At 38.5% G+C, this 17812-nt stretch overlaps 1 protein-coding gene across 6 annotated transcripts in view; it reads left to right on the top strand.

Moving 5' to 3' along the window:
• The window catches only part of PRIM2 (DNA primase subunit 2), a 278658-nt gene that overhangs the window by 177584 nt on the left and 83262 nt on the right, over positions 1 to 17812 (top strand). For all 6 annotated transcript variants that reach the window (XM_027126848.1, XM_027126850.1, XM_027126849.1 and 3 more), the window contains exons 9-10: positions 4718 to 4790; positions 7416 to 7601. In XM_027126848.1, coding sequence (XP_026982649.1) covers positions 4718 to 4790; positions 7416 to 7601 — 259 coding nt within the window. The remainder of the gene's footprint in view (positions 1 to 4717; positions 4791 to 7415; positions 7602 to 17812) is intronic.

The raw sequence follows: 17812 nt of genomic DNA, 5'->3' as shown, positions 1-17812 counted from the left end.
AATTGCTACATTTTAGCAAACACACACTGTCGCCTTTCACCACAGACAGTGTTCTAATGTAACTCAGTATTCATGAACCTACATCTTTATTGTTTTCACCACTTTTCTGGCTTTTTGGTGACTTGAGAAAAATGATACCATTTTACCTTCAGTGCCTTTCACCTGATACTCTAGCAAATAGAAGATAAGTTAGCATACAGGTTGGAAATAAATCACTATAGCTCCTAATCCCTTACTGTCCACATTTATGGATGAATAATTAATGCATAGTTTGACTTACGCTTTTTCTTTTTTGTTTGTTTGTTTTTTTGCGGTACGCGGGCCTCTCACTGTTGTGGCCTCCCGCGTTGCACCGGACGCACAAGCTCAGCGGCCATGGCTCACGGGCCCAGCCGCTCCGCGGCATGTGGGATCTTCCCGGACTGAGGCAGGAACCCGTGTCCACTGCATCGGCAGGCAGACTCTCAACCTCTGTGCCACCAGGGAAGCCCTGCTTTTTCTTTTTTACTTGTGGCAAATTAGTGGCTAAACTGAGAATTAAATCAGATCTTGACTTTTTAAGATTCTCTGATGAATCAAAACTTCCTCTTTACCATTGTAAAGCAATTATACTCCAATAAAGATGTTAAAAAAAACAAAAAGAACATGGGCTTCCCTGGTGGCGCAGTGGTTGAGAGTCCGCCTGCCGATGCAGGGGACACGGGTTCGTGCCCCAGTCTGGGAAGATCCTACATGCCGCGGAGCGGCTGGGCCCGTGAGCCATGGCCACTGAGCCTGCGCGTCCGGAGCCTGTGCTCCGCAACGGGAGAGGTCACAACAGTGAGAGGCCCGCGTACCGCAAAAAAAGAAAAACAACTTCCTTTTTATATTTGGCAGCATAATGATTAGTGACATAATTTGATTTTTGTGGCCCATTAAAATGTTTTTTGGTCCACTGTGTTGAAAAAAATGACATTTGTGTTACCTCTCAATTTATTCTCTTATGGAAGGTTAGAAGCAGGAAAGCTTTTATGCTGACTAAATCCCCTTTGTTAAAACTGTACATCAGTGACAGCGAGTGTTTCTTAAAGCTGTGAGTATTTAAAATGAACTGAAAATAGTATTTTCTGCTGGGTTTGTGTGTGTGTATATCGAACCAATTAGAAATTGTTTTTACTGTTAAAAGTTACAGTAAAATTTTTTTTAAAATTAAAAAAAGTTATAAAAAGTTTTTATTACTTTTTCTGTTTCCCTAGTACCATGATTAAGAAATGTTTGTTCATAAAGTTAACCAAGTTTTTAAAATCATGAAACTAAGACTATATTTTGACAGTTCATTATGTATGTTTTTGCTCATTAGTGTAGCAGCTGCATTCATTTGGAAGCTGTGTGATATGAAGCTGCCACCAGGCTCTGAGTGTGGTAGAAGGTGCCTTACCTGTCCTGGGGGCTGTTAGGAGTCTCATCTCATAACATCCCTGTGCACTTCCAAGTAAAAGCCAAAGGTCCAGTCTCATAAGCTAATGTGAATTGTTATTAAGGATTTTTAAAAAAAATAAATTTATTTATTTATGTTTGGCTGCGTTGGGTCTTCGTTGCTTTCCCCAGGCTTTCTCTAGTTGCGGTGAGAGGGGGCTACTCTTTGTTGCGGTGCACGGGCTTCTCATTGTGGTGTATTCTCTTGTTGTGGAGCACGGGCTCTAGGTGCACGGGCTGCAGTAGCTGTGGCTCGCGGGCTCTAGAACGCAAGCTTAGTAGTTGGGGCGCACGGGCTTAGTTGTTCTGTGGCATGTGGGATCTTCCCGGACCAGGGCTCAAACCCATGTCCCCTGCGTTGGCAGGCGGATTCTTAACCACTGCGCCAGCAGGGAAGCCCCAAGGATTTTTATTCTTTTATGGCAGCACTATTTGTTCCTTTTTCTTTTACCTTGATTGCCTTCCTTTATCCATCTATTGCCATTACTTTACTGAAGGTCTTTACAAAAACTTCTCTTGCCCAGAATGTTGCAATATTCTTCCAACTGGTTTTCTATTTCCCAATCCCTCCCTTTCTAGTAATTTCTCTACACTGCTTTCTTTCTCGAGTATAAACCTGATTATGTGAATTCTTGTCCAAAATCTTTTTATGGTTCTTTCTGCCTGCAGATCATTGGATACACTACTTCTCATGATTTGCCTTTCTTATATCTGAAAATCCTCCCCCTTGGCTTCATCTATCCAAACCGTTCAACCGTTCAAATAGCTGTGACATAACAACTCCTTTAACCAATATATATGTTATCCTTTCTGATTCTGAATGAGTGGAAGAGGAATCTCATTCCCAATTCTTATGCTTCAATTCTTCATTTCTGTCACTTTTCTTCCAGGGTTCCACACTTGCCCTTACTGGGTTGGCTGGTGACCATCTTCTTGTCTATTTATAATATTTTTAGAAGTATGATGTCTGACAGTTTCCTTATATTCTCTCTGTAGTTTTTTATACCCAGTAAATTCTTTGCATTTATCATTGCTACCATTCTCTTTCTTACTTTTTTTTCTTGGAATTTGGTCCCTTTGCATATTCTATTAAAACTTTGAGGAACAAGCATTTTATACTGGCATTCAGGCAAACATATGTGTCCTCTTTATACATCTTCTCTTTGTACTTTGTATACTGCATTAATCTGGGCTGAGAAAACTACTCAGTGACTATAATCATGTTTGTACATCATTTTACCATTTATACAGGACTTTTGTATTTGTTCATCTATTTGAGCTGAATGGTCCTGTTAGATGATCGTGATCAATTTATAGCCTAAAGCTTACAGGGGTCAATGGAGTGGGCTAGCATCTCCCAACTGGGGGATGACTCCTCTACAGGATCATGCTGCCTCCCTTCCCATCCTGTTTTATTTTGTTTTGTTTTGTGTTCCTCTGTACTTACTGGTCAAGACTGCAGTTGCTCTGTGTACTGGAATATGCTTTACTGATTTTAATTAGCACTTCGAATTTATTAGTTCATTTGATCTCCCCAGGATTTCTGTTAGTTAGGCAGGCCTGGCCTTATTAATACCATTTTATAAATGAGAATAGTGCAGATTGCCAGTTTGCCAAACCAATGATTTAAAGAACAAAAACAAAAGCAAGTCTTCAGACTCGTAGCTTATGCTGTTTTCACTGCCTTGTGTGTAAGACATATTGGAAAGTGAAATATGTTTTTATTTGGGGGGATTTCACTGAAACAATTCTCTGTTTGTGTTCTGTATTAAAATGTAAAATATTAAAATTAAATGGCACCTGTTGGTTTAACTTAGCATGAGTTTTGTGTGGCATGGCACTACTATGATAAAGGGAATGGATAGAGTCTAGTGATATGCTGTCAGAAATTTGTTACTGGAGGGAGAAATAATACCAAAGGCAAGAAGATGTGTTTTAGGTGCAGGATCATTCTGTGTCACTCTCTGGCATTCTGCTTGTCCTGCTCTCAGAGTGATTCTCAGGCCATTCTTAGCTCATGGAGGGAGGACTGTCGGAAGGGGACATCTACACTTGTGACAGTCTCCTTGCCAGTGGCTGCAACGTCCCGAGATATCCAGTAGTTTTGCTTCATAATCTGTACCCATTGTTTAATCAATAACCTGATTGATTGTAGGAATAACAGCCTTTCTACAGAGCATCTTGAAGGGTGTATGTTATCCAGCAGCAAGAAGCTATAGTGCTGAGCAGGTAGAAAGTAGAGCATCCGGAATCCCTTGTTATTGTAATGATACTTTACTCCAGAACTTCCCTTTAGTTGTGGAGTCTGCATAAACCACAGTTTGACTATGGTTTTCTATGTAACCTTGCACCAGTTCTTCGCCGCATGATCCCTGAATGTCTGCATCTGAGTCATTGTTGATGGAGCTACGGGTGTGGAGTTGTGTCAAGGAGATGATAATGTACACAGGTGGAGGGCTTTAGGTAGTATGTGCCATGTTATATTTCCTAATTTCTAAATAATACAAGAGGAAAATGTATCACAGGGAAGAGAATGGCATGGTATAGTGAAGAAACAGGAAGTTGGGAGTCAAAAAGTTTGAGTTCCTGCTGCACTGCTGACTTGCTGTCTCATCTAACAAGTTCCTCACTTCTCAAATGTAAAATAAACCTGCTCTGTTGGGGGTGTTGTGAGGATGTAATTAGAGGATACAGATAAGGACTCTTTGTACATGCAAAGTGCTGTTCATATGTTACTTATTTTAATGAATAGTGATTACTATATGTCCAGTCCTTTAACAAAAGGTATTTCAATTCTGACCTCCTGTTAACACTGCAGGGCAGGCAGTGTTATCTCCATTTGACGGACAGGGATCCTGGGGTGTGGAGAGTCTAGGTGACTCAGTCAAGGGCCTACTGAGTGATGACTCTCTGGGCATAAGCTCCCATTTATTCCTAGCTCTGCTGCCATGCTGTTTTATAAGGGGTCAGTGTGGGAGAGGTGTTAACTTTAACAACAACTTGCATATTGCTTCCAGGAAATGGAAATGGCACCCTAGATTAGGAATCGGGAGATCCACATGAGCACTGCATTTCTGTATTAATTCTGGGAAAGTTACTTAAATGTATTCTATTAAATACCTTTAAAACACTTGGCTGTGTTTTTCCTAAGGTATGTGTAAAATATCTTTGTGACTTTGTATCAGAATTTTAAAGATTTCCTTTGAAGTGATCAAAATGTTTTACAAATCCTATTTTAATATTTTGTTCTTTTTATTTTTAGTCATTCGTACACTGGTCAAGACTACAGTACACAGGGAAATGTTGGGAAGGTTTCTTTAGATCAGATCGATTCGGTAAGCATCTCATCCTTTTAAACTTAAACCTTTGTCAATGGAGGAAGCACAGATTTTCTTCAACCAAAGATTATTTTGTGGGTGGGGAGATGGGAGGGAATGTTGTTTCATTGCTTGCCAATCATTTTTTAAAGAAATCCCATGTGCTATACATATGATTTTTTTTTCATCATAGGAAAACCAAAAAAATCAGAAAATTATTTGTAGTCTGATAAAAACAGAATTTAATCAGTTTTCCAAAGGGGGAATTCTTTTTAAGTGATGACAACTAAATAGTGTTTATTGTTTATATTTAAATACCATATACATATAGTAAAGGAGAAATGTAAAATACTAAGTATATCCATTTGCTAGGGCTGTTGTAACAAAATACCACAGTCTAGGTGCCTTAAACAACAGAAGCTTATTTTCTCACAGTTCTGGAGGCGAGCATTCCATGATGAAGGTATCAGCAAGTTTGGTTTCTCCTGAGGCCTCTCTCCTTGGCTTCTAGGTGGCTGCTCATCCCCGTGTCTCTTCCTCTGCTTAGAAGGACCCCAGTCACCTTGGACCAGGGCCCCACTCCCATGAGCTCCTTTAACCTTGATTACCTCCTTACAGGTCCCAGCTCTAAATACAGCCACATTCTGAGATCGTGGGTTTAGGACTTGGCATGTAAATTTGAGGAGGATACAAAATGTATTCCATGACACTAAGGGTAGGCTCCCATCTTGTGTTGCCACTAGATTAGTAGGCAGCTCATTTCAGCTTCACTTTGTGGCTCCATAGGGGAATGAAAGTGTGCACACGTTACCATACTTTTACTTTATAGAATTTCTCTTTAAGACATTGTAGAATTTCTGCATTACCTAAAAAAGGGAAACTGAGTCAGCCATAATTAATCTTTGTTTAGACAATTACCAAATTACTTAAAATGAATTAAAAATACACAGGTGAGGTTTTAATGCTTGGAAACAAGAGTTATGATGGTGAGTAGGGGGAGACCCTGAGCTTTTGGAGTCTGGAATAAATAAGTCGTCTTCCTATGAAAAATTATAATCAAGTAGAAGTTGTTACTGTGAAAGATGAAGAGGCTGCCTGGTCAGTCAAGGGAGCAAAGTGAGAACTGCCCCTGCTCACGGGCAAAGTTGAACCTGCTGAGGAGCCCGTGAGAGGTGGGAGTTAAGTCTCAGGAGGATGCTTGAGGAGGTCAGGGAGAACGCAGTTGAGACCATAGATGAAAAAGGTTTCCTTTTAAATAAATAAATAAATAAATAAATGTATGTATGTATGTATGGCTGCATTGGGGTTAGTTGCTGCGGTGAGCAGGGGCTACTCTGTTGCGGTGCACGGGCTTCTCATTGCGGTGGCTTCTCTTGTTGCGGAGCACAGGCTCTAGGCTTGCGGACTCAATAGTTGTGGCATGCGGGCTCAGCAGATGTGGCTCGCAGGCTCTAGAGCGCAGGCTCATTAGTTGTGGTGCATGGGCTTAGTTGCTTTGTGGCATGTGGGATCTTCCCGGACCAGGGCTCGAACCCATATCCCCTGCATTGGCAGGTGGATTCTTAACCACTGCGCCACCAGGGAAGTCCAAAAAAGGTTTTCTTTTAATTGTTAATTTCTTTAACACATTTATTTGAATTCACATTTTGAGAACCATTTCTCTTATTTTTATGTTTTACTTTGTATTGGGGTTATTTTAAAAGTTCATCTGTGATTCACCAATTGTACTTTTGAACATTTATCCCAGGAAAATGAAATCTTAGGTTTACATGAAAAACTGTACACTCATTTCTTTGAAATGGCCCCAAACTGGATACAACCCAAATATCCTTCAACGAGTGAATGGTGTTATGTCCACACCATGGACATTGCTCAGCAATTAAACAAAACGAACTATTGATACCTGCAACAACTTAGATGAATTTTGTGGGAATGCTGAGTAAAACGCCACTCTCAAAACGTTAAACTATATGATTCTATTTGTCTAACACTCTTGAAATGGCAAAATTATGGAGACGGAGAACAATTAGTGGTTGCCAAGGGTTAGGGAATGGCGGGGGGAGGGTACAGAAGATGGGGGTTATAAAATGGAAACATGAGGGATCCTTGTGGTGGGGGATGCATGAACCTACACATGTGAAAAAATTACATGAAATTATATACACATGTACACAGAAATGAACACGTGAGTGTAACCGAGAAAATCTAAGACTAGTGTATATCAGTGTCAGTATCTTGGTTGTGATAATATACTACAGATTTGCAGGATATTACCTTTGGGGGATACCAGGTACATGACATCTCTTTGTATTATTTCTTACAACTGCATAGGAATCTACAGTTATCTCAAAAGAAAACGTTTAATTAAAAATTATAAAAAGAAAAGAAATAGGTGAAATAAATTTTAATAATATGTTTTATTCAATGCAGTATATCTAAACTATTATCATTTAGACATGTAATCAATATTAAAATATTAATAAGAAAAAGAATCTGTAATCACAGTGAGACAGTAATAACTTCCTTACGGTTTTTTGATTTTATTCCAATTAAACTGAATTTACGATTTGCAAATTAGATTGATTTTTGCAACAAATATTGTGGGGGACCTGATAAATAACAAAACACTCTTTTTTCTTGTAGCTTTCTACCAAATCCTTCCCACCTTGCATGCGTCAGCTACATAAAGCCCTGCGGGAGAATCACCATCTTCGTCATGGGGGCCGCATGCAGTACGGCCTCTTCCTGAAGGGCATTGGCCTAACCTTGGAACAGGCATTGCAGTTCTGGAAGCAGGAATTTATCAGAGGAAAGATGGATCCAGACAAGGTAATTTTGAAAAATCAGAGCAGAAACTGAAATTCTAATTTGGTCTGAAGACTAAAAGGTTTGTTTTTTGAATATGCCCCAAAATGTAGTTGAAAATTCTGTAAGTGTGTCTACAGTTTCATTTAGGTAAAAGAAACTCACGTATTAATCTAGTAGTTGCTCAACAAAAGATTGGGAAAGTGGATTCAGTTTAAAGGGTAAGATCGAAACAGCAATGTAAGATGTAAAATAATGCTTGAGTGAAGAGTCGTCTTCTTGGTAGGTAAACTGCCAGTAGTTGTAATAACTGAAATTGCATCTGAGTTGTATTTCTGTAGGAATGTGTGTGTGTGTGTGTATGTAATATGTATAGACATATATACATACATGCACATGTAATGTTATTTTCAGGACCGAGAAATGTTGAGAACAAATACAGTGAAAACAGTTTAGAATGCATCCTATTGTGTTATGTGGAATCTTTCACAAGGAATTTTTATTTATTTTTATAAATTTATTTATTTATATATTTATTTTTGGCTGCGTTGGGTCTTCATTGCTGCACACGGGCCCTCTCCAGTGGCGGTGAGCAGGGGCTACTCTTCGTTGTGGTGCGCGGGCTTCTCATGGTGGTGGCTTCTCCCATTGCAGAGCATGGGCTCTAGGCGTGCTGCCCTCAGTAGATGTGGCATGCGGGCCCAGCAGTTGTGGCTCTCGGGCCCCAGAGTGCAGGCTCAGCAGCTGTGGCGCACAGGCCCAGCCACTCCGCTGCACGCGGGATCCTCCCGGACCAGGGCCTGAACCCGCGTCCCCTGCGTTGGCAGGCAGATTCTCAACCACTGTGCCACGAGGGAAGCCCATCACAGGGAATTTTTAGATAGACGTTTATCACTGTAAACCTGAGAACTGCCTTTAAATCTGTTCTTAGTTCTCAGATTCCCACTCCTATTCCTTATTTCTCTTAAGTAGGACTAGCTAATAATGTTATGGTTTCTCGTCCCTTCTATGGCTTAGCACTGTGGGATGAAGCACATTTTTTATTGTTTATTTCTTGTTTGTTTCTTCTTAGGAAAGGTAAACTATAGGGCAAAGAATATTTACCAAGTAAATTTTATAATGACACTTTATTATGTCTTGTATCAGTTTGCTCGGGCTGCCATAACAAAATACCACAGACCGGGTGCCTTAGACAACAGAAATATATGTCCTCACAGCTCTGGAGGCTGGAAGTACACAATCCAGGTGTGGGAGGATTTGGTTTCTCCTGAAGCCTCTTTCCTGGCTTCCAGCAGTTGCCTTCTTGGCTGTGTCCTCACGTGGCCTTTTCTCTGTGTGTCCACCTCTCTGGTTTTCCTTCCTCCTCTTAGAAGGACCCCAATCCTGTCGGATTAGAGTCCCACCATTATAACCTCATTTAACCTTCATTACCTCTTTAAATGCCCTATCTCCAAATACAGTCACATTGGGAGTTAGGGCCTCAACAGATGAATTTTAGGACACAGTTCAGTCCATAACACGTCTCTAGCTTTATACTTTTTTAAAAAGTTCAGCCTCTTTTATAATATATTATAAAAAGCTCTTGCAGTTTTTACAGGTTTGTTTTAAAAACTGTTTTCATTGATAACTGTCCATAGAAGCTTAAATTTATCATTGAATAGAGTTTTCTTTAAACATGATTTTGGATAATGTTTATTAAATAGTAATAAATCAAATAATTCTGGATAATGTTATATTTTATTTTAAAGGTAACATATTCTGATTATAGGAAGTATGAAAAATACAGAAAATTTTCCCGTCATTGTCTTCATTCATAAATAATTACTGTCAACATTTTAGCCTTTCTCTTTAGTCTAGATAGCTAGATATCATTGTTTTTTCCCATTAAAAAAATTGACATTCTATTGTGATCATTTTCCCAGGTTGTTGAATCATTTTTGAAAATATCATTTGTGTTAGTTGCATGACAACACATCATTTGAAAGTGATATAATTTGCTTAATCATTCCCCTATTATTGAACACTTGGTTGTGTCTGTTTGACTTTGTCATAAATGTTATTGCAACCAATATCTTGAGCACATAAATCTGATTATAATTCAGATGTCCTCTGTATATGTTCACCAGGGAACCAGTTTACCTGGTGAAAAACTGTAGACGGTTTTGAAGTTTTGATGCATGCTATCATGCTATGAAATGACTGGAAAGGCTTTAAATTAGACTCTCATCAAGCTATGTGAGAACTTTGCTGTGTCACTGACATCATTATATGTTATTACTTGAAAATGTTTTTTGACCTTTTTATTAAGAATTTGATGTATTAAGTAGGTAGGTGTGTTAGGGTTCTGCAGAGGAACAGAACCAATAGAATATATGTGTGTGTGTGTGTGTGTGTGTGTGTGTGTACATGTGTACAAAAAGAGATGTACTGTATGGAATGGCCCGTGTGATTATGGAGGTTGAGTCACCAAACTCTGTGAGTAGCAGGCTGGAGACCCAGGAAGAAAGAGCAGTGTTTCAGTTTGAGTCTGAAGGCAGGAAAAAATCCATGTCTGTGCTCATGGCCCTCAGGCAGGAGGAAATAACCTCTTAGTCGCAGGAGGGTTGGCCATTCAGGACTGCAGAGGATTGGATGAGACACCCCTGCCCTCAATGGGGGAGGCATCTGCTCTGCTCAGTCCAACAATTCAGATGTTAACCTCGTCTAGAAACACCCTCACAGACACACCTGAAATAACGTCTGACTGGAGTTCTGGGCACTCTGATGGTCAAAAAATTAACTGTCACAGTAGATAAGTATTTATGAGCTATGGTTTTGAAGTGAAGAGAGAGAGAAGTTGAGGTAGCATTTTAGCTTGGTTTGTGCTGTAACTAAGCGGGGAAAAGAGGAGCGTGAGATATGGGAAAGCTTGATCTGGGTGCCAGGCCTTTGGCTTGTGCGTCTGTTCACTGACCGCCCTCTTTTGTGTGTATCTGGGATGGCCTCCTATCAATGTCATCAGTATTTCGTTATTTTTAAACCTATGTGTTTGAAAATTTTTTTCAAATGGGGTTTTTATTTTATAATGTAAAAGTAGTTTTTTTGAAATATTATTGTAAAAGAAAATCAATATTTTTTACCTTTCTAGATAATACATAACAGTCTGTATTTTCATTAGCTTATTATTGATTACAGCAAATGTATTATTTTGACTAAAAGATTTTAACATACACTTATGATTTACTGTCTGTTTAGTGTTCTGTTGTTACATTCTGTTTTTGTAAATAAACATTCATATTTTTCTCAATTATATCTTCTTACGTATTTTTCCAATGAAATGTAATTTAGTATCCTTTTATGAAAATATTCTCTTCAACTTAAAAATTGTACCTACTTGTTAAATGGTACATACCATTAAAAATACTCTTTAGAGGTGTGGAAAATTGATTGCTTAAAATACTATTTATAGAGAATGGTTATGGAGGATATTTTAGACATTTTTTGTAGTGCTCTAATTAAAAGACTTGATGTTGAACCCAGGAATGATTTGGCACATTCACTTCTGTTGAATAGCTTATTTCCTGACAGTGCAGGATATTTTTGAGGTGATTTAGTCATTGTCAACTGGACTTCTTCTTTACTGTGGTTTCCCAGATGACCATATGTCTGATTTCTTTCTCTTTACAGTCATGGCCTCATTGTAACTTATTTGAGATACATTGCTATGTGCATCTGAGTAAAACTTATGGGTACCTTGCCATTTCTTTCGAGGCAGCAGGAAGCAGTCAGTATTTCCAGCACTTTTGAGCTGTAACTCTTCGCCCCAGCTACACTGCCTAGAACTGAACATTTCTTCTGCCTAACTCCTTTCCAGAAATTAAGCTTTGTTCCTTGTAAATTGACTGCCTGAGCAGTGACTGTCTCTTTCCCTCATCTTCCTTGCTTGGTTTGTTGCAGGCATTTATTTAGTTGTTTGTTTGTTTGTTTTTAAAAAAACTTTGAATACTTTTCTCTCTAAGGTTTTACTTAATGTTGGAGGGGAATTTGTTGTCTATATTGTAAAATAATCTAAAACTGTATGTATTAGTTTTTGTAACTGTCATCCAGAGTGTATTAAAGTAGCATGTTCCTAGATACCCCTTATTAAGGATAAGCAATTTTCGTATTATAATCTACAAATTCTTGTTTTCTCTTATAGTCAGTTTGTGTGTGTGTGTGTGTGTGTGTGTGTGTGTGTGTGTGTGTGTGTTTGCGGAGGGGCTGCGATACACAGCTTGTGGGATGTGAGATCTTAGTTCTCCAACCAGGGATTGAATCTGGGCCCTTGGCAGTGAGAGTCCTAACCATTGGACTGCCAGGGAATTTCTCTTATAGTCAGTTTTGAATAGTAATAATGCGATTGTGGAAGCAGCTGAAGGTTCTGATGCTCACTGTTAGTTATTGTTTGTTAGGAATTCGATGTACTAAGTCCCTCTGTGTATGTAAGAAGTAGCCATCTGTCTGTAAAATGCTTATTCAGAGTTGTTAGTTTGGAATGGTTATTTTTCTGTTCTTTTAAAACTATTTTCAGACTAGCGTACACATGCCAGTAGATGGTATTAATAACATGTAGAGGTGCTACCTTATATGGCTCCTAGTGACTTGCTACTAGGTTATGCTCTTATAATTTTGGGCACTTCTCATTACCTCATATTTATTTATTGTTTATTTGTTTATCACCTGCAATTAGAATAAAACTATAGAGAAGCAGATATCTTGTCTATCTTGTTCACTGCTTCATGTTCAAGCACCTAGAACGTACCTGACTCATAGTAGGAACTCAATAAATGTTTTTGAATGAAGTAATAAGTCCCCATAAAAGTAAATACACAGAAAACTAGAAAACTTGGTCCATTTTCCCCAAATTCCTTCACATAAATTAGAGCATAGTACTATACAGTTATTTGTTAATGTGCTGTTATTCCATTTGTAGTGAACTTGAACTTGAATGAAACCAAGAATTTTAGTGTAACCTGAAATTTGCAATAGAAGTTATCGATTTATAGATTAAAAGGGACTTCTCATCATTGGCTTGCCCAGGAGTCCATGGCATAAAAAGGTTAAGAGCCCTTAAAGTTTATCATAGGAGAGGATAGGGCTTCTAGTTTATTGTCTGACACTTAGTTCGTTGTTCATTAATTGCAGTTTTCATTTTTTTCTGCTGTATGAGGAATAAAATGCCTATATTGATCTACCTTCATTGAATTTTGTACATGTCATCTTTATAACTTATCAAATTATAGTATTTATGTTTGCATGTGTGTCTTAAGAGTGGATTCTGAGTGACTTGAATGCAGGGACTGTGATTTTTCCATTTTGGGTCTCGAGGACTTAGCACAAGACCTGGCAGCTCTTAGATGTTTGCTGGACACATGGTCAATTCTGCCAAATTTTTAAAAAGTGGTTTTCAGTATGAGAAAATAAATCCTTTTTGTTTCTTTTTAGATAGAGATATATTTCTAACAAGTTATAAAATATTAATAGTCGTTTTAGTATTTTAGCCAAATTTGTTCTCCTCCATCTGTTTTTCTAAATCAGAATATAGGTTGGAAAAATACACAACTATATAAGAAGTGGTAACCAGTTATTACTACTCAATGTCCAGAAATACAGTATATACTCAGTTACTAATATTTAACTAATACATTAGTCAAGTTGTGATTTTTATTAAAAATACAAAGAAATACGTGTGTGTGTGTGTGTGTGTGTGTGTGTGTGTGTGTGTGTGTGTGTCTAGACGATCATACATGTTCCATCTAATTTGTGTCCATCACTCACCTGACTTGCACTGAGTGTTGACCATGGACGGGTGCTGTTCTAGACACACTGTAGTAAAAGACACAGCCATTATTTATGAGGACTTTACAGTCTCCTGGAAAAAAACAGATAAATACAAACATACAAATTCAGTAAGATAATTGTGGGATAGAGGTGGTCATGGGATTCTATAGCAGAACAGAGGAGGGAGCTAGCTGACTGAGAGAAGAGTTGTGGAGTGTGTCAGTCAGGAGGTTATATTTGCCGGGTGAAGTTAGGGAGTTCTCCAGAGAAAGAAGGGAATTCCGTGTGGAGGGGGACCTTGGATGAGTGAGTGTAACCCATCTTGTAGGTGGTGGGAACTGAACTGTGAAAGTGTACTTGTGGCAGAGATGATTCTGCAGATGTAGGCTTTTTTTTTCTTTAATGTAATTACTAAGAATAGAAGGATTAGTAGCCAGTAGGAAGTGGTCTTGCTAGATAAATGACTGCCAACTTGGACCAGCTATGTAGGGTCATTGGTAACTGTAATTTTAAAGATACATAATTTAATACCTTTGAATATTCACTAAAATTGTATAATCAATCTGAGCTGCTATGAAAGTTTACTGACAGAAAGAAAATAGTATGGACAAGGTTTCCACTTACAATCCCACTTGGTTCAAATGAATTTGGCTTCTTTAAATATGGATTTTAGATTATATGGGCCAACATTGATTTTTTAAAAGCCTTTTGCTTTAAGATTTTAATCTATTTGGTAATAGGGTAAGTTGAGAGATAGAAGTAACCAGAACACAATTATGCGACATGATGGTGAAAAGGAGAGTGTCAGTGAGGTGATGTGGAGATGGGAAGTTATTAGAGGGGACCATGCTGGAGGAGGTTTGGTGAAGATCAGTCTCGAATCGGGGTTTGAAGGAAGTGATGGTGGATCCCAATCTCCTAATTCATTCCCCCCAAGCCACTTTGCCCCCTTGGTGTCCATACGTTTGTTCTCTACATGTGTGTCTATTTCTGCCTTGCAAACCAGTTCATCTATACCATTTTTCTAGATTCCACATATATGTGTTAATATATGATATTTGTTTTTCTCTTTCTGACTTACTTTACTCTGTATAACAGTCTCTAGGTCCATCCACGTCTCTACAAATGACCCAGTTTCGTTCCTTTCTGTGGCTGAGTAATATTCCATTGTATATATGTACCACATTTTCTTTATCCATTTGTCGATGGGCATTTAGGTGGCTTCCATGACCTGGCTCTTGTAAATAGTGCTGCAGTGAATATTAGGGTGCATGTGTCTTTTTGAATTATGGTTTTCTCTGGGTATATGCCCAGTAATGGGATTGCTGGGTAATATGTTAGTTCTATTTTTAGTTTTTTAAGGAACCTCCATACTGTTCTCCCTAGTGGCTGTATCAATTTACATTCCCACCAGCAGTGCAAGAGGGTTCCCTTTTCTCCACAGTCTCTCCATCAATTGTTGTTTGTAGATTTTCTGATGATGCCTATTCTAACTGGTGTGAGGTATGCCTCGTTGTAGTTTTGATTTGCATTTCTCTAATAATTAGTGATATTGAGCATCTTTTCATGTGCCTCTTGGCCATCTGTATGTCTTTGGAGAAATGTTTATTTAGGTCTTCTGCCCATTTTTAGATTAGGTTGTTTGTTTTTTTAATATTGAGCTGCATGAGCTGTTTATATATTTTGGAGGTTAATCCTTTGTCCGTTGATTTCTTGGCAAATATTTTCTCCCATTCTGAGGGTTGTCTTTTCACCTTGTTTTTAGTTTCCTTTGCTGTGCAAGAGCTTTGAAGTTTCATTAGGTCCCATTTGTTTATTTTTGTTTTTATTTCCATTACTCTAAGAGGTGGGTCAAAAAAGATCTTGCTGTGATTTATGTCAAAGAGTGCTCTTCCTGTGTTTTCTTCTAAGAGTTTTATGGTGCCTGGCCTTACATTTAGGTCTTTAATCCATTTTGAGTTTATTTTTGTGTATGGTGTTAGGGAGTGTTCTAATTTCATTCTTTTACATGTAGCTGTCCAGTTTTCCCAGCACCACTTACTGAAAAGGCTGTCTTTTCTCCATTGTATATCCTTGCCTCCTTTGTCATAGATTAGTTGACAATAGGTGTGTGGGTTTATCTCTGGGCTTTCTGTCCTGTTCCATTGATCTATAACCAATTCTTTATTTTTGTCAGCTGGTTCGGGGGTTGTTGTGAGTTTTGGTTGTTGTTATTTTTCAATCTCTGCTTTCAGACTTCTTTGTGGACCTGACCTGTCAGTATATTTGAATACCATTTTTATTTGGGTGCATACTGTAGTAGAGGGTAAGAGATTCTAGTATTAAAACATCAACCATTTCCAGAGAACATTCTGTTGTTATGAGTGATCTTGTAGCAAACTAACTGCGTTAGGGTATACTTTATTTCCAAAATATTAGCTTCATAATGTAGGATTTTAATCTTAGATTTAATTGTATTGAGTGTGAATGTTTATGATATATTAAAAATTTAATAATAAAGCTTTTTCAGTGGGGGTTGGGGACATTTGAAAATTGCACTTAGGCATCAGATAGGATTCTTTGAATTTGTGAGTGATTCTACAAGAGCTATTCAAAGCTTTGAATGTCTTATTCTTTAAATAATTTCTGAGATTACTGAAATAAATGCACCTGTGCTTTATGCAAATAAAATATATTTAATGAATCATAGTACAGTTTTATGCAAGTTTTTCTTAGTTGTAATTATAATTTACATGCCAGTCTACCTGAGAAAAAGCCTCACCCTGTTTGCAAGAGATAAAATTAATCAAACCTCTGTGGAAAGCATGAAGAAACATAGCACTAAAATATTCTTTCAGTTGGAACTTGGATATTAAATCCCTTCAGCCACTAGCTTTGTTAAGAGTTAGATTGAGCTGTATAATTCTGCTCATAAATTCAAAGCAATGTGTCCTCTTAATCAGATTGCTCATAGAGCTGTTGTCTGAATTGCTTTGACCTGACTCTTTTGGACGTTAAGCACACCATAGATCATGTATGTGTGATGTAGCTGAGTTCCTGTCCCTGGTGAGGGTGTACCCGAGGTCTACTACGTGTTGTTATAATTGGGTCAGGCAACGTTTAGCATTGTGAAAACGCTTATCTTTTGTCCCAGAATCCAGCTCACATCGTGACTTAGAGCAGACCTATGTCATTAATAATGGACTACCAAAGGATTAAGTATTTAGCTGGCAGTGTGTGCGTATACGAAGCATATTTATCACTGCGTTTTTCTTTTTAAGACCAGTGGTTCTCCCAGGACGCTGTCCAGCAATATCAGCTTCAGCACCATCTGGGGATTTGTCAGAAATGCTGACTCTCAGAATCAGACTCTGGAGGCAGGTCCAGAGCTGGTGGTTTCCCAAATCTCCACGTGAAATTGACACACACTGAAGGTTGAGAATCATCTTTTAGATGTTGCCCTCATAGAAACCTAAGTGGCCATTAGCTTATCAAAATAGAGGCGTTGTAAATCTTCAGCTGTTTGTTCTCCTGTCTGTTTCTGTTGTGATTTGAGTGTAATGTTGTCCTTTATCAATAGCCTACACTGAATGTCAGGCTATATTTGAAGCCCCACTGCGTGTCAGGTACTAGTCAGTACTAAGTGAATACATGCAGCAGAGTTCCTCGGCTGGTGCCCTGCTGCTGAATTTCCAGTACACTCGATGGTGACCCCGTGGGCCCTTCAGGGAGCTAGGCTGGGCCTGGGGTACTCAGTGTTAGTTGCCTTCAACTGTGAGTAGCTTCTTCCATTTATTCTAGAGCGCTTTACAAATATCATTTTATATGTGCTTATATGAAAAAGGTCGGAAAAGAACTAATATAGAGTACAGAATTGGAGTCAGACTGAGTTCATGGTTAGTTCCACTGTATACACACTTTGGCAAATTACCTGGTATGTGTCCTCATCTATAGAATGTGGACAGTAATTATGTATACATCTGTGGATATATAGATATATCCCTATATACATTTGATTGATGTAGTGAGGATTCGGTAAAGACTTAGCACAGATTCTCACATGTAGTAAGCGCTAGCTCTTCTTATTCTAGGACTTCCAAGGAAGGAGAAGTTAGCTTGATGCAGAGTAATCAGTAAAGTTTCCACTGGTAGAATAGAATCTGTGCTGCCTTATTAAGGCTACATGTAACCTAGACTGGAGAGGAAGGTTGGGGGAAAGAAGGGTACTGGGGACCAAATTCCAGCAGAGATGTTGGGCTGGACAAAAACTTCGTTTGGGTTTTTCTGTAACATCTTATGGAAAAACCCAAACGAACTTTTTGGCCAACCCAATAGTGTGTTTCGGGAAACGTTCAAGGGATTTAGACTAATGGAGTGTATTTCAGGCCGTTCTTGGGAACTCTTAGGTTCCAGAGCAAAGAGGGCAGAAGTTTACAGGGGAGACTGAGGTGTTTGAT

Source organism: Aethalodelphis obliquidens, unplaced genomic scaffold, assembly GCF_003676395.1.
Source record: "Aethalodelphis obliquidens isolate GAN/ISIS:26980383/991018 unplaced genomic scaffold, ASM367639v1 scaffold31, whole genome shotgun sequence".
Taxonomy (NCBI): domain Eukaryota; kingdom Metazoa; phylum Chordata; class Mammalia; order Artiodactyla; family Delphinidae; genus Aethalodelphis; species Aethalodelphis obliquidens.
The sequence above is the reverse complement of the archived record's forward strand: the minus strand, read 5'-3'. Positions and strand labels throughout refer to the sequence as shown.